This window comes from Ammospiza caudacuta, chromosome 3, assembly GCF_027887145.1.
Source record: "Ammospiza caudacuta isolate bAmmCau1 chromosome 3, bAmmCau1.pri, whole genome shotgun sequence".
Classification (NCBI taxonomy): domain Eukaryota; kingdom Metazoa; phylum Chordata; class Aves; order Passeriformes; family Passerellidae; genus Ammospiza; species Ammospiza caudacuta.
Genome location: NC_080595.1, coordinates 468,623 through 493,019, shown reverse-complemented (window position 1 = coordinate 493,019; position 24,397 = coordinate 468,623). Strand labels below are relative to the sequence as shown.

At 44.8% G+C, this 24,397-nt stretch overlaps 1 protein-coding gene across 1 annotated transcript in view; it reads right to left on the bottom strand.

Annotated features, from left to right (window-relative positions):
- Positions 1-1,704: 1,704 nt before the first annotated feature.
- Positions 1,705-24,397, bottom strand: part of JAG1 (jagged canonical Notch ligand 1) — a 35,819-nt gene continuing 13,126 nt past the window's right edge. The window contains exons 4-26 of the mRNA XM_058801849.1: positions 19,713-19,967; positions 18,642-18,702; positions 14,744-14,874; positions 14,339-14,458; positions 13,850-13,963; positions 13,184-13,297; positions 12,311-12,424; positions 11,867-11,913; positions 11,198-11,371; positions 10,556-10,706; positions 9,868-10,032; positions 9,247-9,360; positions 8,513-8,626; positions 8,294-8,407; positions 8,053-8,169; positions 7,515-7,542; positions 7,329-7,414; positions 6,412-6,525; positions 6,080-6,189; positions 5,764-6,000; positions 5,304-5,435; positions 4,713-4,863; positions 1,705-4,394 (exon numbers count right to left, since the gene is read on the bottom strand). Of these exons, the coding sequence (XP_058657832.1) occupies positions 3,937-4,394; positions 4,713-4,863; positions 5,304-5,435; positions 5,764-6,000; positions 6,080-6,189; positions 6,412-6,525; positions 7,329-7,414; positions 7,515-7,542; positions 8,053-8,169; positions 8,294-8,407; positions 8,513-8,626; positions 9,247-9,360; positions 9,868-10,032; positions 10,556-10,706; positions 11,198-11,371; positions 11,867-11,913; positions 12,311-12,424; positions 13,184-13,297; positions 13,850-13,963; positions 14,339-14,458; positions 14,744-14,874; positions 18,642-18,702; positions 19,713-19,967 (3,221 nt within the window). The 3' untranslated portion in view covers positions 1,705-3,936. The remainder of the gene's footprint in view (positions 4,395-4,712; positions 4,864-5,303; positions 5,436-5,763; positions 6,001-6,079; positions 6,190-6,411; positions 6,526-7,328; positions 7,415-7,514; positions 7,543-8,052; positions 8,170-8,293; positions 8,408-8,512; positions 8,627-9,246; positions 9,361-9,867; positions 10,033-10,555; positions 10,707-11,197; positions 11,372-11,866; positions 11,914-12,310; positions 12,425-13,183; positions 13,298-13,849; positions 13,964-14,338; positions 14,459-14,743; positions 14,875-18,641; positions 18,703-19,712; positions 19,968-24,397) is intronic.

Genomic DNA, 24,397 nt, shown 5'->3' with positions numbered 1-24,397 from the left:
CCAGCCTGGGTCACGTTCCCCTGGCCTGAGGGGCTTTGGGTCCCAGCGCTCCCAGCTGCCCTTGGCTCCTGCCGGCACTGCAGGGGGAGCCCTTCCCGAGGCTGGTATTCCCTTCCCTTCCCGGTGACCTGAATGTATTGTGAGAAGGCTGATGTAACCTGCTCCATCAGCACCTTTCCCAGGTATCTGTGCGCAAGATGGGCCCTTTCCATGCGGAGGTGCGGGGCTTTGATGTGGCCGTGTTCAGCCAGGCTGAACCAAACCCACATTCAGCAGGTTCATTTAGCTCTAGGTAGAGCAAAGCTCAGAGTGCTAAGGGGAGCCATTTCATTTCATTTCATTTCATTTCATTTCATTTCTATTTCACTTCATTTCTTGTATGCTTAAATGGCAGCTCAGGAAGCACACATTTTTCAATGCTTAGATGAAGAAGGATCCAAAGAACAAACTTACACTACCAGTGGAAACTTCTCCTGGCTAAACAGAATGTATCTTCCCTTAGTAGTAGAAGTGTGACCTGGCAAAGTATGATTTCCACAAAAATAAATGTGCCTTGGTATTCTAAGAGGGAAGCCCTGAAGTTCACGTTTCTATTTATTTTCATGGCAACGGAAACCACTTCATGGACCAGCCCCCAGCCTGGTGGTGGATCTGGGCTTTGGGGGACTGTTCTTGTATTACAGTCACCAGTGTAAGTTGTGGAGCTACCACTGAGATAGGACGATTAATTAAATATACCATAATGGCAATTGTGTAGAATTTTCTGACTGCCCCCTGTACAACTTGCATGATTCTAATTTTCCAACACCATGGGATAGTGATGAAGTGAGGAAAATCCATAGGGAAAAGCAGGGTGTGTTTGGAGGAGCTCTGCAGTAGCAAAACCTCTGCATGGAGCACAGGAAAGGCTGAAAGTAAATAAAGGAACCCTGATCTCAGGGCTTTGACATGTTTTGAAGCTTGAGGAACCCAGGTTTTGATTTCACTGAATCTTCAGAGACCTAAACACTTTGTCACTACATGTACATATTGTTAAATGAGTAAGTCTGTAACTAGAAATGGCCTCAGTAGGTTTTAAAGAAGCCTGACAACTATTGTTCTCAGAAATAGCAAATGCCCTATTTTAATTATTTTTTGGTTAATAGAAGGCAGACTCTTAGAAATCCCTATAAATTCAATTATGTTTGAGCCCTTTGGAAGGGGCTCAACTTCCTGTATCCTTGAATTTGAGACCCATGTGAACAGTATACAGCAGGAAGATGGTTAATTCAACGTTAGAAGTATGGGACAGCAGTCAGGGAATTGCTCAGCTTTGCCCTTTGGAGGCAGGTGGAAGATTCCATTATCTTAAAGTAGCTTTTTGGACATGACGTGTTTGCTTTATTGCAGATTTAGAAGTCAGGGAACAAAGGGAAATAAAACACTCGTGGGATTTGTTAGATGAGGAATTATTGAAGTGGTCAGCTGAAGCTAATGGTGTTGACTTCTCCTTCAGGAGGCAGTAAACTAAACAGGCTCCAGTACCTGCCCTGTGAGGTGTGTGTGTGAAGAGTAAAAGCAGCACCCAGCCAAAGTAGAGTAGCCACGATGGAAATCTTCTAAAGTGAGTTCAAAATAAAAAGTAACACTAATTACATTTTATCAATTTTTTTTGACAGCTGTAAAAAAAGTACAGAAGAAAGTATTTCTCACTCTCAGGTTTTTTTAGCGTTCAGTGTATTCATATCGCAGCAATCTGTATATAAAATACCTGTTTATTATTACAAACAAATACAGATGCAAAGGCCTAGCCTTGCAGCAGGTTGGTTCAACTATTTTTCAATGAACTTGTTACACAGTTAATTGTTCCTTCAGCTTTGCAGTAGCCCCTTAGCAGAACAGTTTTGCAGCTTCATCAGAACATGGTAAAACCAGAGCAGACCCTGAGCCAGCCAGCCCCTGCCCATAGGTGGGAGGGGCGGCATTAGTTCAGCATTCAAAGCCATCATGTTGAATACTTTCAGAGTTTATTTTATGCTTTACAAAGCACTTTTTGCCCATTAGAAATCAGCATCATCTATGGATCCCTTCCCATCCAGGTCAGCACTTTGGATCTTGCCTAGCTACTTAGATTTGGTTCCTATCTGGGGGCAGCTCATTGGCCCGTGCAGGGTAAACTCGTTGCACAGGTGCAGCCACAGCACCCTCAGAGCACCGAGGGACATTGGCCAAGAGGCAGTGAGAACAAGGGACATGCTGCTTTCAGACCTCCTCAGTGCCACGGGAGCCAGAGGGGAACGTGTCATCAGCTAACAAAAACTGACTCCACCAAAGGCAGGGGCAGGGCCTGGAAACCTCCAGCAGCACCTGCCCCTGCTTTTGCACAACTGACTGGCCAGGAGCGCCTCCAAGCTCAATAATCTCCACGCTCTTTTATGTTTTCATACAAAAAATTTAATAAATATTACTTTTCAAGATTTATTGCCAGGAACAACACATCAAAGATGCATTTTCATATAACACTAATATCACAATACAAGGTATCTTCATGATCTCAATGGTTAACCACTGAGATGACTATGTTTATAAGCCTTTTGATCTTAAACATCGTAATAGCACTTTGATTTCCTCACTTGTTAAGGCGGGCAGTGTAATCTATGGCAAACCTACACAGTGATCTTACTGGACATTCTACTGTTCAAGTATTCAACAACTAGCTTATTAGAATACTCCCTAAATGCAGTAGATTACAAAAAAAGTCAAATCTACAAGTGGTTCAGTATTACATATTCATGGTGAGAAAAAAATAATTAGAATTTACAAAATAAGATTGCTGTGTTTCCAACTTCACACGCTAATTTGATATTTTTAATTACATGCAACCACTCACATTTCATCTACATAAAGTAATAGCTCAGTTTTGTTCCCTTAAACTGCTTCTTAGCAGATTATCTGCCTGTCACTCAGTTTTCAAGTCTAAAGCAGCAAAAAAAATTTTCTAGTCTAATTCTCTAAACTGCCTCAGTCAGTACTTACAAATAGTCTTAAAGTGATACTATGGAAGGTGTTTCAAACGTTTGACATTGTACAAAAACCAGCATCAAGGCATGAAAGCCCATCCTATTAAAAATAAACTATTTTAGAACACCTTAGTTTTGGCATATAGGCAACATGTAACAAGAAAATAAATTCAAAATAGAGAAGCCACGAGCTTACAATGCTATCAAAAACCTTCAACTCTAAACACATACATATAAATAAAAAGGAATGATATTTTAAGGCTCTTGATTATTAAGTTAATAAATCAAATATACACAGTGATTAATAAAAAAAGAATTATTTACATATCTATACAAACTTCTATTTTTGACACATTTTCTTCTTTAAATTCTTCATTTACCAGCAACTGCTGACAAGTTCCCCCCACCCACCCCCAACAAAAATACAATAAAAAAATAAATAATAAACTTATTTTTGATAGTTGCTGTGGTTCCGAGCTGCAAAGGCACTTTCAAATACAGAACTAGTTGTACGTCACCATAAAACCAATATACAAAAAACTCAAATTCAATAAATATAAATAAAATGTATTATTCTAAAGAAACTGTATAAATCGGAACATCTGGCAGAAAAAAAAAATGAACACTAAGGAAGAGTAATAAGGCTATGTAATACCTTATGGAACGTTTCTGTGATGGATCAGCTGCAGCTGAATTTACAGGAGGGCACTTTTGACTAGTTTTGCATAGATGTGAAATGCAGCACTTGGTATTCCAGCCAACCACAGCAACTATCATTGCCAGTGTAAGCCAGCTTGTCCAAACTTAAATTAACACAGGGATTCTAAGTAAATAATAGCCTTAGACTCAAATATTACACAACAGTTTAAGAACTACAAGCTCTTGAGTGCCTTTCTATGATACTCAAAGGCCCTGCATGGCAGCACCCCACCGTCTGCTATACGATGTACTCCATCCGATTTAGGCTTTGTGCACTTTCCAAGTCTCTGTTGTCCTGTTTATTTGTCCAGTTTGGGTGTTTTGTAGGGGTGCTGTTGGGGGGCTTTTCATCTCTGTCTACCAAAGTGTAGGCTGGCTGCTTGGCAAATCGGGCCTTCTGCTGGTGCTTGTCCATGTCATCCTCCTCCACCTCAGAGTTGTGTGTCCTTATTTTGGCGATTTTAGAGTTTTTGTTTTCGTAGTCTTTAATGGGGACAGTATTTGCTCCGTGTTTCTCAATGGGGTTTTTGATCTGGTTCAGCTGCTCCCTGACGTTGTTGGTGGTGTTGTCGTCAGAGGCCGTGTGGGTGTGGCTGCTCTGCTTCCGGCGCTTTCGGATGCACCAGTAAAACACGGTGACCAGGCAGCAGATCCAGGCTACTGTCAGCACCGAGCTCAGCAAGGGCACCAGGAAATCTGCAAGAGACAGGAGACAGTTAGTCCTGCTGCAGACCACGGGGGACACTTGGGGATGTCTCACAGAAAACAAATCTCAGTTCTTATGCCTTGTTACTTCCCGCATTTCTCCATGAGGAGCATGGAAGGGCAGCAGCCCTTTTGCCAGGTTTAGCAAACTTCTGGCAAGTTTCTTTAGGGTTTTTAGCAATGAATAGACCTTGTGTGCAAAGCCTCCCCATTGTCCCTGATGATCAGGGAGTTGCTAGGAGTGTCCAAAGGGAGGACAGGCTCTGCCCTTGGCAGGCCCTGCAGGAGCTGGGCCGAGGACCAGCTCACCTGTTCTGCTCTTGGCCGGCCGCCGCTGCACCCTGACCTCGGCGACGGCAGCGATCAGCGTGTTGTTCCCGTCGCGCTTACTGACCAGGTCGATGATCTTATCTGTGATGTCTTTGATGGGGTTTTCATCCTCCCCAATGTCCTCTGCAGACTGCAGGAGGAGGCACACAGTTAACACCACATCAGATGCACAGGGGAACCTGCTATTTATAAACCTTCACAGGCAGTGAAGGCTCTTGCTACTGTTCATCTATAACAAACAGAATCAAAGCAAAATGGCCTGCTGTGGGCAGAAACTAACGACTCTAAATTCTTGTCCTCATCCTTAAGAAGACCAAAACCCCCCAAAAGCAAGAGTATAACAGAGAAATATTTTACTCCCCCTATTACAGTTGCTCCCAGACGGCAGCTTTCAGGTACACACATGTACCCAGAATTCCTTTCCTGTTCTTAAAGGGCATCAGGATGGAAACTAAACCACAAGAAATGCTAACGAAGCCAGGAATTAATATTTTTATGAAATCCACATGTTGCACACATATCTGAGCAATTAACTACTAAGACATTTAAAAATATTCCAGTAATACTTACAATAGCAACATGGATTTCATTATTTGCCAAGTGGGAAGGCTCACAGGTAATATAGATGGAATATTCAACAGAAACATTCTTCAGAATATTCAGATTCCTCAATTCACTGCAAACATGCTCTGTGGTAAGGCCCTGGAGGATACAAAAAAGATGTTGGCTTTTTTTAAATACATATGCACACGAACAGACAGATGTAAGATTTGAGTTTTTTTTTTTTTGCCCTGAAGTAAGAGTTCTCAGGGGAAAAGGAAGTGGAATTCCCTCCAACCTAGCTTTTTTTTCTTCTCTAGTCACAAAAGCATTTAGGCTGCAAGGCTATATTAATCCTTCTCTGCTTTTTGTTTTCTTTGCTAATGAGGCAGAGTCAGCTTTTGCAGCAGTTTTCCCTATGGAAAACATTTCTCCATGCTCTGGGAATGAGTCTGTGTGTGCCGCAGCCCAGCGAGCTGCTGTTACTCACCGGGGCCATCATTTCTTTGTTGAAGGTGAAGGTGATGTTGGCACAGTTGTCCTGGTAGTAGGAGTCGGAGTTGCACTTGGTCCTGACAGGCTGCTGGTTGGAGGGCCAGCACTCCCCCACGGCGGCACACGGGCGGGTGAAGCAGTGATCGTCCCGCACAGGGACACAGGCGTGGCCGGCGGGGCACTCGCCGGGGCCCTTGCCGTGCAGCACGCAGGGCCGAGGGCCACACCAAACCTAGGCAGGATGAATACTGTGAGAATCCACTGCCTAGGGCACAGAGGGTGCTGTACGCCAAACCACAGCACAGCTGTACCTTAGAACAGGTGACTTTTCCATTCAGACACTGACAGGTATTGCAGTCGTCATCCCACTTAGTCCCATCTGGCATGACTCGAGCACTGGTAATGCAAGGCCTTCCTGTAACTGAGAAGAGAGCGAACAGAATTATAAGCTAAAACCAGGAAACAAACACCTTTTCAAAGTTCATCTAAACTTCCCACTGAGTTTCTTCTTCAATAAGGATACATGCTTTAAAAAACAAGATAGTGTGCCCCAAAACCAACCCCATACAACCACAAACCCACCAATGTGCAATTATACAGCTTTTGCTACAAGTGCTAGGCTCAGCTCTGGCATCTGGAATACCTTCTTGGCATGCTGCACCACTGCGACCCGGGGGGCAAATGCAACGGTACCCGTTAATTTCATCCACACACGTGGCTCCAAAGGCACAGGGCGAGGACTGGCATTCGTTGATGTCTGCGATGGGAAGGAGAGGAAACAGAACAGTTACTCCACAGTATCCTTTTGTTTGTCAGGAAAAAAGCAAACATGGGATAGAATTGCCTACTGGAGCTTTATGTTCATTTTCTAGTGTCTACTGGGACATGGATTCCTGCTTGCAGCACCAGTATAACCTCAGAAAAGTCCTTTGACGTTTCTGCTGTGTGGCACTGACAAAGATCAAAACCTGACCCCTGTGGCTACTCGAGCTTTCCAGGGCAAGGACATATTCCTTCCTACACAGACACACTTCCTCTCCTCTCCTCTGATGTGTTCCAATTTTGTCCCCCACTAGATTCTTCAACTGATGGCAATGTTAAACCCTTCCCAGCTCTATTGCTGCTGTGAGACTTCTATTCCATGGCTGTTATTAAAAAAAGTGTCCTCCTACCTGTAATTATTATTAAATTACAGGGAAGCGCATACATCACCTCAGGGCTTGGAGGTGGATTATTAATTGACAAGGTTTTTGGCTGGCACACTTTCATCTCAAGCAGAAGTCTGGGCCACACAAACACAAGGGAAGGCTGTCCCAAAGGGCATTTTGCCCACTCGGCTGAACCAAGAGGTTTCAGCTGCAGCTGAAAGACTTTAAATTTCATTCATTTTCAGTGTGATTCCTGCCTTCTCCAAATCTGCTACAGATCCAGGTACGGATAGGGACGACACAAGACATCTATCACTCACCTGATCTACTACTTAACTCAATTAAGATGATTGTCTTGCAACAAGATTCAAGTGAGACAAGAAGTGAGGCAGAGAGCCATGGGAACACTCACTGATCCTGCAGTCAGGCCCGGCGAAGCCTGGAGCACACTCACAGCGGTACCAGTTCTCTCCATCCACGCAAGTGCCACTGTTGTAACTGTGGACAATTATCACAGACATTAAAAACTGCCACAGATAAAAGGAACCCAGAATTCTAAAGCAACAAAAAGAGCATAGGATAAACATAACAAACTTACCAAGGATGAGGACTGCAGTCATTTGTGTCTGCAAAGCAAAGACAGACAGCATTAAACATGTAGACTTTGGCTAATACGGCTCTACTGGCAGTAAAGAATGATCAAACTTCCCCTAATGCCCAAGTTATACTTAGCTCAACTTTTACGAAAATATGCTGAAATTCTCTACTAAATTGATTCCAGGCTTGTACCACGAAATTTGTTAACTACATTGTGGAACACATGTATGCAGGAAGAGATCCTTGTAAAGAATCTAACAGGGGGGGAAAAAAGTGGAAGCAGACAGAGCTGCTCGTGGAAAAAGAATGCAGGAGAAAACAAGACAACATCTGTCTCCACTTAGCTCATTTGCAACTTTCTCATGCCCAGGTCAGGGCTGTATCACATAAAGTCATTAAAAACAAAGATTCAGGTGATGCTAAAGCCTACATCAAACAAGCTTTCCCTTCTGGATTCAATCTTGACTCCAGGGGCGACAGGATGAGCTCATGTTCTCATCATGCAACACTCTGGAAGAGTTCAAGCAGAGCTGACTTACTCTGGGTGCACGTGGGTCCTTCCCAGCCCTCCTTGCAGACACAAGTGAAGGAGTCCCCACTGACCACACAGGTACCACCGTTGTGACAGGGGTTTGGCAGGCAGCTGCTGTTCCTCGCTGTAACACAAACAACATTTGCCGCTCAGTTGTTAGAAAGCCCTCAAGTCTGAGCCAAGAGGAACAGCTGAGGTCAGAGCTGCAGCGCTGCATCTGCTTCCTGGCGATTGTGCAGGCTATTTACCTATGTTACAAGTGGCTCCTTCCCATCCTGCAGGACACATGCACTTGAAAGTGTCCCCCTCGTCGTAGCACGTCCCCCCATTGTTGCACGTCGCCTCATCGCACTGGCTGTCACCTGTGGAAAACCCAAACTGTCCTCAATGCTGGTGCTCCCTTAGGGCAATGAGTTCATGCAGCCTATCAGAGCACGTCTGGTATGTTTTGGAAATGCTGAACTTACGGGAGTGGCAAGTTTTTCCTTTCCACCCATTTTTACATTCACAGAAGAAGTCGTTGACCAAGTCTCGGCAAGTTCCTCCATTGTGGCAAGGGTTTTTACTGCAGTCATTAATATCTGGATATGTTAAGGAGAGAAAACAGGCTCAGTAGTGTTTACGGAACTGACAAACACAATGCTTGAAAGGAGCATAACCCACCCCTAATTTTGGCCTGTGTTTCAATTGTGGATTAAATGCCTAAGTCAGTATTTTAAAGTTTTAAGCACTGTCACATAGATGAAGAGTGTTTCACCCCAGTCCTCCAGTTTGTTTTCATTTTGTTTGTAATCTTGTTTCAGTGAAAAGGTCTATTACATAAACTACCCTGTTAGTCAGGCAAACGGAGCAGAGCACTCAACTCCTCTCCTGTTCCTGAGATTGACAAAATGCAAGTATGATACGCAGACAGGCCATAAAGTGGCATCTACTAATGCAAAGGGTTTCTTCCTGGAAGTTATCCAAAGGACAGAGCAGGAAACTCAATAGTGAGAGAGCCAGGCCCTAATCCCAGTCCAGTTTTGTAATTTGGGCTTAGTTCCAATACAAAAGATTGGGACTTGGTGGGAGGACCTAGTCCTCTGTGGCCTTTGAAGCAGAGTTTATTCACATAGGTCACTGTCATCTTGACAGTACCAGCCATTCCTTCCCAATGTTTTCCCAAGAGATCCTTCTGTGTGCTGGAGCATGGATAACTTACTTGTTTCACAATATGTTCCTTCCCATCCATCACTACAAATACATTTGTAGGAGTTGATGCCATCAATGCAAGTGCCACCATTTTTACAGGGGTTGCTTTCACAGTCATTGATATCTGCAACAATTGGGAAGAAAGAAGAGGATTAAAAAAAGAGGGGGGAAAAAAAAAGTCAAACTAGAAGTACAGTAACTAGGAGTCATTATCTTACTGCAGACTGTTTGGTACTACTTCCATTTCTAATAATACCCTTTGGAAAGGAAGGGTTATAAGCAAGATGACAAATGAGTAAAAACTGCACAAGGTGATGAACCTGTCACTATTAAAAACAAAAAATTCAGGAGTCCTTAAGATCCACGTTAAACCCCACTACTAACTCCCTCAGACCTTGTATACATAACGTTTTCAACAACATACAATTCAAGGCCAGAGGGGTCAGGACTCTGAACCTTCCCCAAGGCCTAGCAAATTCCACTCTGCCTCGCGCAAGAGGGATATGAAAACTTACAGCAGTTCCAAGGTTCACTGAGTTACAATGAAGAAAAGGGGTCTGGGAGGGAAGGATGGAATCTTTGCCCAGTAAGAGTGGGGGACAGTAAAACAGTTTCTCTTTTTTGCTCTTACTCTCATGACAGTAGGTGCCGGTGAATCCTTTGTTGCATTCACAGGTGAATTTTCCACCCGCCTGGCTCTTGCACTTCCCGTGAGGACCACAAACGTTGGAAGAGATGTAGCGAACCCCTTCGGGTGTGCTGTTGGAAGCCACTGCCACAGTGCAGCTGTCAATTACTGCAGGAAAGCAGAGACCAACATGAGAATTACCCATGCAACCCAATTCCTCAAGAGCAACATTTTCACTTCCAGCCACGGACATTTAGAAGACACTTGTGCCATTGAGTCATTTAGGTTGGAAAAGACCTTTAAGATCATCGAGTGAAACCATAAACATATGACTACAAATATGTTTGCTGCTTTAAAATAACATTGGACTCTGCCAACTGTGCATAAAATAATCACAGCATCTTATCTGATGATTGCTGGAACACATCCACGGCCTGGAATAAATGCATCAGGCTATTTGCTGCCTGTGCTTTCTGTCCACATGGACATAATGCTGTCTTTAATAGCTGATACTTACAAATATTACTTATCTTTTCACACGGGGAGAGGCCTAAGGCAGAGGGCAAAATTCAGCCTCCTTATAGCAGAGCTACTCCAGTGACTCCCCTGCTGGAGCTGAATTAGGGCCCCAGTGAGGGCAGGGCAGGAACCATTGGCAGCCACAGCCCTTCACCCCCAAAGCAACACGAACCTTCACACGGAGTGGTGCGGCAGTGATCCTTCAGGTGGGAGCAGTTCTTCCCTTCGTAATCCTCGGGGCAGTTACAGAAATAGTCCATGGCAAGATTGAAGCACTGGGCGCCGTTCTGGCATGGATTTGGCTCGCAATAATCTATGTCCAGCTGTAAGCAGTGCACAGAGAGGGAAGGGAAATGGGAAGGGGGGGGAAAGGGAGCGAGGGAAAGCTGAGTGAAAGAGGTTTATCATGGCTTTCCCTCACCACGACAGGCTGACATTGTGGAATCTGACCTTTTTATCTGCGGCCTCAAAGAATCATTCATAGCACACAGAGTTTAGTCCCGCTCACCACTACTGCGCCAGACGACTCTCGATATTAAACTGCCAAAGTTAACAGTGAGAGCTCCACAAAGCCTGACGTGCAAACTCTGCCGTCTGCTTAACAAAGAGAATCCTCCACAGCCTGTCAGGGGTTTGTTGGTTTCTTCCCCCGCCCCAATATATATTAATCAAGCAGTTTCTTGGCAGACTGACAGCGATATCAAGTACAACTTTATACTATGCTTCACTGGATGCAAGGCATTCCGTGCTCAGATCCGGAGCGTTGGAACAAACGGCACTGGCTGAGGGCCTGCCTTTCACCCGGCCTTCTTACCTGACAGAGGTTTCCTGAGAAACCAGCGGGACACAGACATTGGAATCCATTGATTTCATCCTGGCAGTGACCCCCATTCATGCAAGGGTTACTTGCACATTCATTGATGTCTTTCTCACAGTGATCTCCTGCATAGCCAGGTGAACAGATACACCGATAACCATTAACCAAGTCCTGGGAAAGAACATAAAAAAGTTTCAGAGTTAATGTTGTTCCTCCTTTGATATATTCTTATTAAGAAAAATAATTTTTTAAAAGTTAAAAAAAAATCATCTCAATGTCCAAAATATTTAGAGGGGAAAAAACCAAACACACACACACAGACCACCCAGTCTCAGTTTACATTCTGAATTTCCAGGCAGAATACATTAATCGACAGGTTGAAGGGAAGCGCCTGCATTTCCAGTAGGTAGTTTGCACAACCACCAGCTCGTTCACTGGTGACATTGGCAGTGAAAATGAGTCATTTATTGAAGTTATACTTTTTTTCCCTTACTGTTCTACAGACATATCTCAACATGCTGTAGCATGACACAGGCCCTCCCCCAAGGGGACATGACCATTTGCACCAGCTATTTGCTATTTTCCAAACTTTTTGTGCTTAGGTTCAAATGTTTTAGTTACTGTTGCAAGCCTTGAGGAAACCAAGGTAAAACAAGAACAGCTTACCCGACAGGATCCTCCATTCTGACATTGTCCACGACAGTCGTTAATATCTGCAATAAAATTAGCACGGTTAGAAGGCAAAAATATATTTACACTAGATAGAGAGTTCAGGTCTCTCTAAAACTGCAGCTAGATAAACTTTTTGTCAAGTTTCCTGCATGCCTTCCTTGAGATAAGGTTATTATAATGGGTGGGAAACCTTTCGTGATTCTTCTAGGAGAGGCAGTAAAACTTCACATCATTGTTTTAGTCCCTTTATCAGAATATAGCTATGGTACAGGCTAATGACTTTGATAAAATTGTGTATTTTCATTCGGCACCAACTACTCCCTTTCTAAAAACATCAACTGCTGGGGCTCTGCCCAGTGTTTAAACTGAGCTCAGAACTCATGGGCACATATGCCCAAAGAGCTGGCTGTCGATAAACCCAAGGGTATGGACACTTACTTATATCACAGTTGTGGCCAGACCAGCCAGTAATGCAGTCACAGTAGTAGCTGCCAATCAGGTTCCTGCAGGAGTTGGCATTGACACAGGGCTTGCCCTCACATTCATTGGCATCTGGAAAACCAAGGGGAACGTTCAGGGGGGAAGGGAGAAGCCCACACCCCAGCAATAACCAGCAGTTCCTCCAGAGCTAAGAGGAACTTGCAGCATACAGCCGGGATTAGCGTGACTTGAAGGAGCAAAAGTCAATCATCATCAGCCTCTGAAGGCTCTTTCAGTTTCTCTGCAATTAGAACATACAGGCTACGCTAATTATTTCACAATTACCCAGCCACTCATTAAGAGCAACTTGCCCCCACACACGCATCTCAGCTGAGCATTCTGAAGGAGGAATGCTGCAGCCTGGTCACTGGGATGAGTGTGTTGTGTAAAGAATGCAGCCAGCTCACTCTCCGTGAGATCATCCCCATTTTGGAACCCAGCTGGGAGCTCCTGGGTCTGGAGGAGTTGACATGGTTGAGGAGATACAGCAACTTTCTCACAGGGCTAAGGGAGAGAAGCACATGTGGGGGCGGGACTGGGAGGCATAACATGCAGCCTCCCCACTCCAGGGCAGTTCTGGTTTGAAGGATGTCTCTGTTAACTATTTCCTTCAAGTGCCAGCATGCAGAAGCAAGGTGATGGAAGCCACACTGCTCTTGGATGCTGACCTAGACCTCAGTCCTGCAAACAGACACTGAATGTCTTCAATGTGCCAAAATACATCCACAGCCTTCAGAAACATGACCATGAGTAATGCAGGACTATGATCCCTTTTGTATTTATCTTTTCCAGCTCTGGAACAACACTGGATGAAGAGAAAGCAGTTCTTACCTAGCTGGCATGTTTTGCCAGTCCACTGAGGTGGGCAGATACACTTAAATCCATCAACTAGATCTTGGCAAGTTCCTCCATGACCACAGGGATTTGGAGAACAATCATCAATATCTGTAATGCAGAATCAGGAGAGGCTTAGCTCCACTACCAGACTGACAATGGCAATAACTGACAAGTCTGACAAATGGTTGCTGCTACTCAGGTTTTCCCTGAGGAACAGAAGAACAACGGGACTTCTACTTGGAATTTACAGGTTATCTTTGATTTCAGCAAAAGCCTCACTTAAAGAGAGGAGTAATGTGAAAAGGGGATTTAATGCACTGGGGGAAAAGTTTACCCCTGTGGCCTTTTTGCAAATGGAAGTCCTATTTGGATCCAGCAAGACCCTCAGAGCAGCATTTTTAACAACCCGCTAGAATGCTACAAAAATCCAGCATTCCACTTCTCTCAGGAGGCTTTGGGCTATTCCTTCCCCAGTAAGCTGACAAAACCCCTGGTACAAACAAGGGGGAAGGGAGTGCACAGGGGTGTAAATGGCTGCTGAAAGCAATGCCCAGGCTGGGAAAGGTTAAGTAGTCTGCCCTGTAAAGTGATGAGGGATTAAAAGGACTGATCAAAACCAGCAAACTGGCACATTTTGAATAAACACTGCAAAGGACTCACTGTCAGTGCAGGTCGGTCCAGCCCAGCCAGGAGCACACACACATTCAAATCCCGTGGATGTCTCGAGGCAGCTTCCCCCGTTGTGACAAGGGTCGGAGAGGCAGGCGTGCTCCGCTGCACAGGGACACAAGGACATCAGGCAGAGGCCACACCAGTGCCACCACAAGCCACCCCTGCTCCTGCAAGAGCCAGGAGTTTCCAGGCTGGCGGAAAGTCTCGCTCCAGCTAAGCTCACCAGCACACCGACTGGCACCTGCTGGGGCCACGGCCACACCCAGTGAGCAGAAGGCTGATGTCCAGAGACACCACACAGTCATGACAGAGCATGAGAACAGGAAAGGCTGCATCTTTGTACCCAGCCCTGGCTGAGTACGCTACAAACTGAGTTTTCCTCCATCTCATACAGCGCATCCAAAACCAGGCACCAAAAGCTGGCAAGAATTAACTGTCAGGTGGCGCTTAATCTCAGCAGCTGCAGCCAACACTTACCAATTTCACAGTTCTGTCCTGAGTAGCCCTCAGGGCAGGAACATTGGTATTTGTCAGGGCCAGTGTTGCTGCAGGTACCACCGTTCAAGCAGGGCGGGTGGGTTCCACAGTAGTTCAGATCTGCGGGAGGGGAGGATGTTAAAGCCAGGCCGGAAGGTTACAGGAACACCCCACGTGCTTTGTTCTGCTCTCCCAGAGCCTTTACAGAATGCATGCCCACAGAGGAGCGGGACAGGATGGGGACAAGCCAAGGACAGATGCTAACCATGCTGAACAGCAGTGGGCCAAGGGCAGGAGCTGAGGGCCAGCACGCTGCCAGCACGTTTCAGCAGCTCACTGAGCCCCATGTGCACAGTCTGCCAGCGCTGACACCCCGTGTGACACGGCCCTCTGGCATTAGCATACCTTTGTCACAGAGCTGACCACCCCAGTTGGTTTCACAGAGGCACTGCCATGGTTCAATGCAAGTGCCATGGACACATCCCGGGTGTGGAATGCACTTATCACAGTACTGGCCTTGCCATCCATACTGACACCTTCAGTAAAAGAGCAAAAAAAAAAAGGGAAAAAGATCAGAACAGAGAAACAAACCCTAACCCATCATAACTGCTCTGTGTAGATGTGAGTGTGCAACTCCAAAGCTTGAAGAAAGGCTGGGAAGTGGGGGAGAAGGGCAGGATGAGGGGAGGGGAGAAGCTATTCAAGGATTGTTTGATGGTTTCTTGTAAACAAACATTTTGGTAGTTTTGCCAAGGTCTCTGTAGCCGGCCTCCTGACAAAAGAATAACTGTTCTGAGAAAACCAGCATGAGGCCATTCAGCACAATAACACTCTTTTGGAGCCTCATATAAATGTGGCAGAGAGGGTGGGTGTGCACTACAAATCAATCTCTGGACTTTGACAGGGTGCTTTATAAATTGAGAGGGGAAGAAAAAGTCAGTGGAAACAATAGTTCTGCAGAGATCCTCATGAATACAAGGTTCCAGGCGATTCAGCCACTCTGGGTTTGCAGGAAGACAAACAAAACCATAAGCAGCAACTCTGAGCCCTTGACAAGGCAGTAGCAAAACACGAGGAGTTCCCTGCTCTGTCAGAAGGCAGCCTTATTCTGAATGCAGAGACACACAGGGCCAGTATGGACTGGGCCACAGTCGGGGATGAAGAAAGCACGGCAGGGCTTTACACGTGCTCAGAGATCAGCTGTCAGTGTGCTTCTGGGTTTGATTTCTGCTAATAACCTCTTTGCTGGGAACAACTAAATCATGTCCAATTCTGAGAAACACTCATGTCTGGAGAATTTACTACTATTTGAATTCTTTACTGCCACCAGCAATGAGCTACCTGAATTCTCTACTTAAAAGGAAGACATTCTTTCGAAGTAAAGCCTCCTTAAGGGAAAGCTTATTTTGACTTTCATTTAGTTCTCACCAGCAAGACCATGGATCCTTCATATTAAAGTGAATCTATAGATAGGAACAAGCAAAACAAGTTGAAAATGAAAAGCAAGGGCTTTTTGAGGTACTGTATTTCATTAACAGGTCCTGAGAGTAATTGATCAGCAGCAATTATGCACTAAGCTGTCACTAAATTATGAAAACAAACCTCAGCTCTACAGAAGTCAGCTAAGCTTTCTATTTGTAAAACCCCCCACCATTCTTCTGCTGGCAATTTCTTCTCATGGGAAAAAGCCAGAAGGATCTATCCAATGGATAATCACACACAGCCAGTGGTAAGTCTGACTTCCCTTCTAAAAATCTCAGGTGACAAACTGCATCCTAATTAACTTTTTTTCTTTAATAGCTATCACAATAGCAGCCTTTTCAAAGTCAATGGGAAATTCTTATTAGTGTGTGTGTTAAAAAAAGCCAGTCAGTGCAAAGAACATGAAAAAACCCAGATAAGGCAAAACAGCCCCCCTCAAGTACCTCTTGGGAAATCCTTCTGTACAGGGCATATACTGAAAATGCACAAAGATCAAAATTTAGGACCAGAGCCTTTTAATTTGTGTTGCATACAAAGCAACTTGCCTGTGAGCCTGCACACAAGCTGAACTAAGGGACCTCACCTGCAAAAGCAGGTATCCAAATTGAGGATTGATTTTACCCCCATCAAATCAAAGTGGTGGTGGGTTTTGTTTTCTTTAGAACAAGTGTAAAAAAAGCAAAATAATTTAAAACCCCCACACCACACAGGAAAAAAAAAATCATGAGCTTTAGAGCCAAAGGTACTACTTCAAACATCAGCTTCAAAATATAACAAACAAAATTGGATAAGGCTATGGGCATTTAGGGGAAAAAAAAGGGGCATATCAATTCCAGAGAAAGATTCACAGTACTAACTGAGGTTTAATAATATGTATGCAGCAGTTTCTCATGAGAAATTTAAAGTTAACTTTCCTTGTATAGTGATTCATGAGTAAAAAATGGTTTAGTTGGCCGGTCTGCATTGAAGAAAGTGACTGGCAGTGAAAGGGAAAAGGATATTTTAAGAACATTTGCAAGTTGTCCGTTGTACCAGAACACAGAGCAGTTTCTGCTCGGATGTTATTTTTAAACCCTGTTGCATTTGTAGCATACAGGCTATATGACTCATCAAAACTTAAAAGAAAATAAAATCTTGTTTCTGTGTTCACATTAAAGATAGTGGTCTAACTTGGCAAGCAGAAGTTATCTGAAAGCACCAGAAGGACAGCATTGTTTCAAGACTATGCAAATCAAGTGTGGGAAAGTTGCACCTTAAGTAAATAAGAGCACTAGTGCATGTCTGGGCAGTGAGTGGGAGGCAACAGACTTAGAAAGAGAAAGGGAAGAAAAAAAATCTGGAAACAAAGCCTGTTGTTCTGACTAGGAGACAGCAACCCCTACAAGGCATGTTTATTCTGATGACAGCAGCACAAATCACTGGTAGCCCTGACTGATAGGCTCCTCTCACCATCTGCGCCCCCCCACACACACTTCCTACTACTTGTTAGGCTTTTTTTAATTAAAAAAGATTTAGATTTGGTGCTCTGGGGGTTAACCAGCTTATATCAGTGCTGCTGAACATTAAAATCACAGGACAAGTGACAACAGTTCATCCCCTGGCTGGACTTTCACTTTGCCACAGCTCTGTGAGGATGAGAAGTTACTTTCTACCTCACTTTCAGATGGTTCCCTGGTAATTTTTTTTGTTGTTGTTGTTTTCAAGCATGAATTACAGAAACAGAGAAAATGAATGAGCCACTACAGCTGTTTAGGCTGAATTCTTATAGACTAATCTGCCAGACACTCCAGATCCAGTTCCTGTAGGAACTCTAGTCCACTTCATGCAAAGGTTTCCAGCAACACAGGATCCACCAATATGCCTGTTAGGCAGAAAAATTACTTTCTATTCCTTCAAACTTTTGAGTCTTATTTAGAAATACCCAAACTTCACTTTTAACCCTTCCTACACAGGATCAATATGAGTATTTTTGTAACCTCAGAAGCTCTCAGTTGTAAACAGAAATGATAAAGGGTTACATGCAGCAACTTGGAACCTGCCTGTTGATAAAGAATGCCCACATTTAATATCCACTGCCCCTCTAAGGGTAAGGGACAAGAGTTCCCTGTGCTGTAAATATGTGCTGCATACTTTAAGGCATTCCAGATATTTAATTGTTGGGTTATGGATAAAATCTGCTTTCCATTGTCTCCTTGCCAGGACAGAAGGGACTTCAAAGCACAGCAACAAAATTCAGCATTCATCAGAGCCCACTGACAAGATTTCATCCCAGCCATTAACCTCTCAGCACTCGGAGCCAGGCTCACAATGGGAAAGGAACCCAGAGATTTAACTAATCCCATTCTAAAGAATGCTTGACTTTTGCCTACTGATGGAAGAAACCAGGGGGTGGGAGGGAAGGAGGGGGAAACACTGAAAGGGAGATGAAGAGAGAAAAGCCACACTGTACTTCAGGCTTGGAATTGAAAAAAACCTATTAATCAGGCTGTTGGAAAAAACATAGCCACCAAACATTTGCACTATTTATGCAGAAACAATTAGTTAGTGCTCATTAGGCAGCATTCACGCGATTTATCCCATAGCCCCCTCTCCCTCAGTGCCACCACTTCACAAACCAAAAGCCTCTTAAAATTATCAGTGCATTAAAAGCCTGCTCCCCCCCCCCCCCTTATTCTGGGCAAGTCAACATGAATAATGTGTCTTGCTCAAAACCACAACTTCCGAAACGCCCTCCCTCCCCAGTCCTATTGTGCTTAGCATCACTTGTTTAATTAGTTGGGGAGGGGTGGGGGGAAAGCAAGGAGGGATAGGAAGCATTTACCTGCACTCTCCTGGAATTGTGCAAGAACCATGCTTGGGGCTACATCCCTGACGACAAATAGCTGTTAAAACAACAAAAAAGGAGAGTATCAGCACACTGCCCGCTTCCGGCGCCTCCACACTCGTGGGAACGTTTTAATCTCTAGCAGCACTGTAATCCTGCTGAATCCAAGCTTTTAACCAGTATCTCCTATCAAGTCTACCGGAAGGAAAACCAAGGAAGGTGTCTCCCTGGGATAGGAAATCCATCAGCTTTTCCTTTCTGTAGGAAATCTGTTCCTCTGACTTTGCAGAGGGATCACTCCTAGTACTGTTCAAAGAGCTGTTTTCACGTGGGAGAAACCATCACGCCTTGCAGAGCTCAGGTCACTTGGAGTCTACAGGTTTTTCTTCTCTCTCTTTTGCAGGTGATCTGGACCACTTTCCCTGGCTTTACACCTAATTCAAAGCAGCTTTTAACTACTCTGGATTTAGTTCTGGCTGTATCTCTGAACAGATGGGATAGCAAGATGAGCAGCAATTCAAATTGCAGGTAAACTCAGTCATTAAGAGAAGCTGATCGTCTGTTCCTAAGTCCTGCTTTCTCCTTCCTCAGTTACCCAGGTAGCAGCCATTCCCTAGTAAACATGCTGAACATGATCTCAGGTGGAACAAACAAGCCTGAGCCTTTTCAAACACCAAAGCTTTACACTTGCCAGGTCAGCTCTAAAACAAGTCTCTCCTTCCTGCTTGTCTTGAAGTTCTGCACCAAAGGGGAAATCCTTTTTGAAGTCAGCAGCAGAACTCCCATTGAAGTCAGTGGGCTGGGTGTTCTTCCCAAGGGCAAAGATGCGGATAATCAGAGAAAGAATACATCTGCTAAGCGCCCAGGTCTCTCTCCAAGACTTCTCTGAGACTTCAAGGCAGAAACTACTCTTCTCCTGCCCCCAGCTCTCTGTGCAAAGAGCTGGTCACTGTCCCATCAGTCCGTAGCCCCCTGTCTGCACAATCTACCACCCAATGCAACCTAGACAGGCCGCCCTCAAATCCCTCCCAGTGCCCCCGGTCTGCAGGCCGAGCATTTGTCACAAACCTTTGTTGCACTCAGGTCCCATCCAGCCTTCGAGGCAGGTCTTGTTGCCGTTCTGGTCGCAGGTGTGGTGCGTGAAGAAGTCGTCCCTGGGCCGGCAGAACTTGTTGCAGCCGAAGCCGTAGTAGTGCTCGGCGCAGGTGACGCGGATCTGGTACTCGAAGTGCGCGGCGCCCGCGTTGTGCTTGAGCGTCTGCCACTGCCGGCTGGGGTTGATCATGCCCGAGTGCGACGCCTTCTCAATGACGCGGTCGGGGTCTGCGGGCACGGAGACGGCAGCGTTACACCTCCCTGCAGCTCTCCCCACCGACCCCACGCCACAGCTCTGCCGCTTCGCAGGGCAGCCAGCTGGTTTTATTAACTCTGTTCCAGACAGTCAGATACGGCTGCCCCGGAGCTACAAACCATTAACTGAAACACGCATGCAGCATTATCAAACTGAACCAAGCTCGAAATCAAAAGGGACTGTTCAGTTACTGCCAATCGCTTACCCCTTCTGCAGCGTAAGGGCATCCACTAAGAATTCATACAGTTCACGACTAAAGAAAATTCAGCTCCAACACACTGGTACAAAATGTGTTTTCCCCTGCTCCTCCATTAATGGCACTAGTTTTGTTTTCAACTGGAGCATTTACAAAAACAACATACTACAATAGCCTAATAAAGCCACGTCCACAGGCTGAACACCGGCACTGCAAAAGATTTGCAGCCTTTTCCTTATGTGCAAACGCTAAATTGAAAACTACCAATTTCAGCATTCAGATGACATGGGCAATCTCACCAGATTTTGGCTGACAAATACCATGAAAGTTCTGTCTTCAGACAGCACCTGAGAGTACAAAGTCAAGATGACCAGAGCTCAAAGCAGAAGACTCAAACTACTGCATATATGTGCTATGGATCCCCTTCCTCTCTACAGAGCATTTTACAGTTTAGATTTGCACTTGACATTTAGTTCTGGCAAAAGTCTTCTGGCTTTCAGAGCCATACAACTGTCTGAATTATGGCTTGAAATAACAATATTTCACATTTGCTTGGAACATTGTATATATCTGTGGTATCTCACTTTGTAGTCCAGGTCTTGTGACTTAAACGATCTGACACTGCCTTGCGACCTGCTGCTACCCAGCACTTGACTGCTGAGTGAAAGTTTATCGTACAACAGCCAAAATATCCTCACAGACTGAGCTCAAAACCAACAGTGAGTACATGGGAGCATAATCCAGCGACAGGAGAATTTGAGGTAGGAAGGCAGTTTGCAGCGTGTGAAGTACTGGCACCTCTGAGTCTTAAGAATTCAAATGTACTGATGTGCTGCTTGTTGTTCCAACAACTACAAAAGAACCTTTTGGGATTTTACATAAGGCAGAGCTGAAGACTAATGAAGTCTCTACTAAAGCCATAAGATGACACATGGGCAGTTTTTAATCTAAGATACTTTTAAATGTATTGGCTAAGGACCTTTGATTTGCAGCTTTCAAAAAAAAAGGAACTTCCTCACAGACTTCTCATGGATCCACCACTGGGTCCTGCCTGCTTGCCTGCAGTTTGGAATGAAGTCAAAGCTCTTGACAAAAGAGTGTCAAGACTCAGATGTTGTGAGCATCTGCCCAGTTTTGGGGGCATTTGTGACTTGAGACTACAGCATTCCTCAGGTGTTTACAGTGCGAAATTAAGGGCAACAACTTCTTGTTCACCTTCTGGTATTTCTGGTTCTATAATATTTTTCCATTTAAATCAGTTTTTATTATTCATTGGCACTAAGCCCCCAACTCCACAACTATGTGTCAGACTTTCAAATGCAGGCAGGCCTTTATTAATTTAAATCCCATTCACAGGTAATGTGGATGCCTGAGGACCTTTCCATACTGGTACATCCAGAGCAACATCACTGCTCTGTGCTGTGCAGGTGTAAGGCTCTTAGATCTAATCAGCAAGATTATTGACTAATTCTAAGAGGTACTTAAGCAGATGCCTATCTGCTTGTCTTGAATGGGGCTAGTCTGGCAATTACAGTTCCACTCATGCGTGCTGGAGATGGCTCTGCTGCACTTGCCAAGATTACACTCCATGCACAGCACAGCTGGAAAGCAAAGGCACTTCCCCAAACACCGAGTGTGCATAAAGACATCCTGCTCCTTGTGAGTAGAACAACTTTTTCCTCTCCTGTAAGTGGCAGAAGAAAAGGAGAACGACACTCAATTTAGTTTTGCAAACCAGCCCCCCCACCTCCACCCCCACACTCATTCTTGCTTTTCCAGTCTTTTCCTGTTCCCCCTTGGGAACATACCACTGACAACTATTTCAGTCCTTGGCATCAGAAAGGGAGTTGCCTTGAAAAAGTGATCTTTCCTTCTGCCTCTGCTCTTCCATTCTTCTCCTATCTGCCAGCTCATCAGGAAGCCTGTCCTTGCTGTACATCTGTGACCTCTCACTCCAGCCATCAGCTCTTTAGAGACCTTAACCACAGCCTGAACTCAAATGGAAACACCCTTTTAAGCCCACTGGACTTTCATTTTTTTTTTTTTTTGCAGGTGCTCAGATGAAACCCAGCTGCAGGTTCCCTCTGGATCAGGGATAAAATGTCTCCCATTGGATACCCGTTTTAAAGCTACCCCCATCCAGCTGAATTCAAACACAGCCTCACGGGTTTAAGCTCCCTTTCCATTAGCCAGCACCCACAGTTTTCACAATGAAGCGCTGGCATGTTCCTTCTTGCACTGGAGCTCCTCCACCCTTGCCTATTCCCACCTGTCAAGAGTGCACTTACACAAGGGTGCTGACCCAGACTCCAGGGGAGGCATTGCAACAACCCTGCCATTCCTAGCCCGCACCAGCCACCCTTTCAGCTTTATAGGAAGCACTCCCAACACTGCAGAATGGTTAAGTAAATAAAAAACAGCAGTCAGCCAGGCTTGAGACAAAGGGATCTTCTGAACTCCACTGCCTTCATCTGACTCAGAACCCCATTCTTTGATAGAAAGGTTAGAGGAAGCATTAACCCATTAGAAATTGATGAAGTGGAAGAGAGAGGCTTTCTGTACATCTCGGGCTTCCGCTCCACACTCCACTGTCAGAGACTCTGTTGGGTTTATTCACTTCTTGTGGCTACACTTCAAAGCTATAAATCCCTCTTTTTATTCAGTGGGCAACTGTATCAAAGGTTTTAGACACAAGGAAATGAGCTATTTTGACTGCCCACCTTTGCCTTTCAGTGCTCCAATGTCTGGCAATTATAACTATGCAGCATCAGGAAGCAAAAACAACAACAGAAAGAGCCCAGACTTCTCTGAGCAGTTTGGGTGGCCAAGGACAGCACAGTTATTTTTGAAAGTCTTTGTTTCAGACAACTTCCAGCCACGGCTTGGTTTACACTGTGAAGTCTCTTATGCCCGCCTGGAATTCACATGCAACCGATACCAGTAATTTACAATAGCTCTTTGACATAGTTTGAGATGCAATGTCAGCCCGTTAGCTTTATGTATGAAGCAACAGTAGCAAGATGGCAACCAGACAAGAACCAGAGTAAGAAAACCATTTGAGTTGAATCTTGGCTCCAACAAAGTATGATTCTCATCAACTTCAACAGGGCCAGAATTTAACTGCAAGCCACTCTTGGAAGTGAGACAAGAGAGAGTATGTGGTAAAGGAACGTAGGAGGAGTGGAATGTAAGGGGGGAAGGAAGCATCCACTCAAGGATTTTCTAACAACTGCATTGATCAGAGGATGCTTTCAGAGCTATTGAAAAGTCACACAAGGCCTACTAAACCCACTTTTATTGTTGAGAGCTCTCATGGGGTCTTTGCGATTCAGTGGCAATTAGGGCAAAAGAAAATCCTGGACATCAAAAAACCCCACTCTTCTCATTATATGATGACAATTGTTTTGTTGTAATCGTTTTCTTCACTGGTTCTACAAGCCTTACTCTGCAGCTCTGGGAAAGCTGACTAAGTCAAGCCGTGCAGCACAAAGGAGAAGTTTTGTGCAGTGCAGTGACTGGAGTGACCTACAGATGGGTAAGTGACAGCAAAGCTGGAGCAGGAATGCAGATCAGGAACATATGCAAGAGCATGTCTGCACTTGGTCTAATGCACTGCTGAGAAATGAGGCAATTTTGTCTGAAGACAATTGTACTTCCAGAACATGAAAGCAAAGAAAGGGTTCATTGTGTAGCTTTGGAAATGAAGTTGTTTCATGAAAAAAGATGAGCTCTAATAATAGTAAAAGTGGCAGAGACCCAGTCTGAAACAACTCCCAGATCCTACTATAAACAAGACTTTCATTTTGAATTCAGGCATCTTCCATTTTTAATATTTCACTGCTGCTGCATCATCTACTTTCTTCTCCATATAACTCTATATCCAAGAAATCCCCCAGCCAGTGCTCCATGGCTGTGCTGGGGTAGAGTCTGAAATCACAGGTATGGCAGCAGTGCTGAATGGGGCTGGTTGTGGCTACCCCTGACAGGCCATGAGATTTGTCTCAAGCAACAACTGCTTTTCTGGAATGAAAAATTAACAGGACACCCCATGTACATCTAAAAAAATATAAGGAGCACAGAGTAGTTCCCAAGCTATGCTCCCCTCACCAATTAAAACATAAAAGCACACCACTGCGCACACTTGTCCAAGGCCTCCCTCTCACGAGGCATGAAGCCCATTTCATTCCTGCATGGCTGCCACCTTGG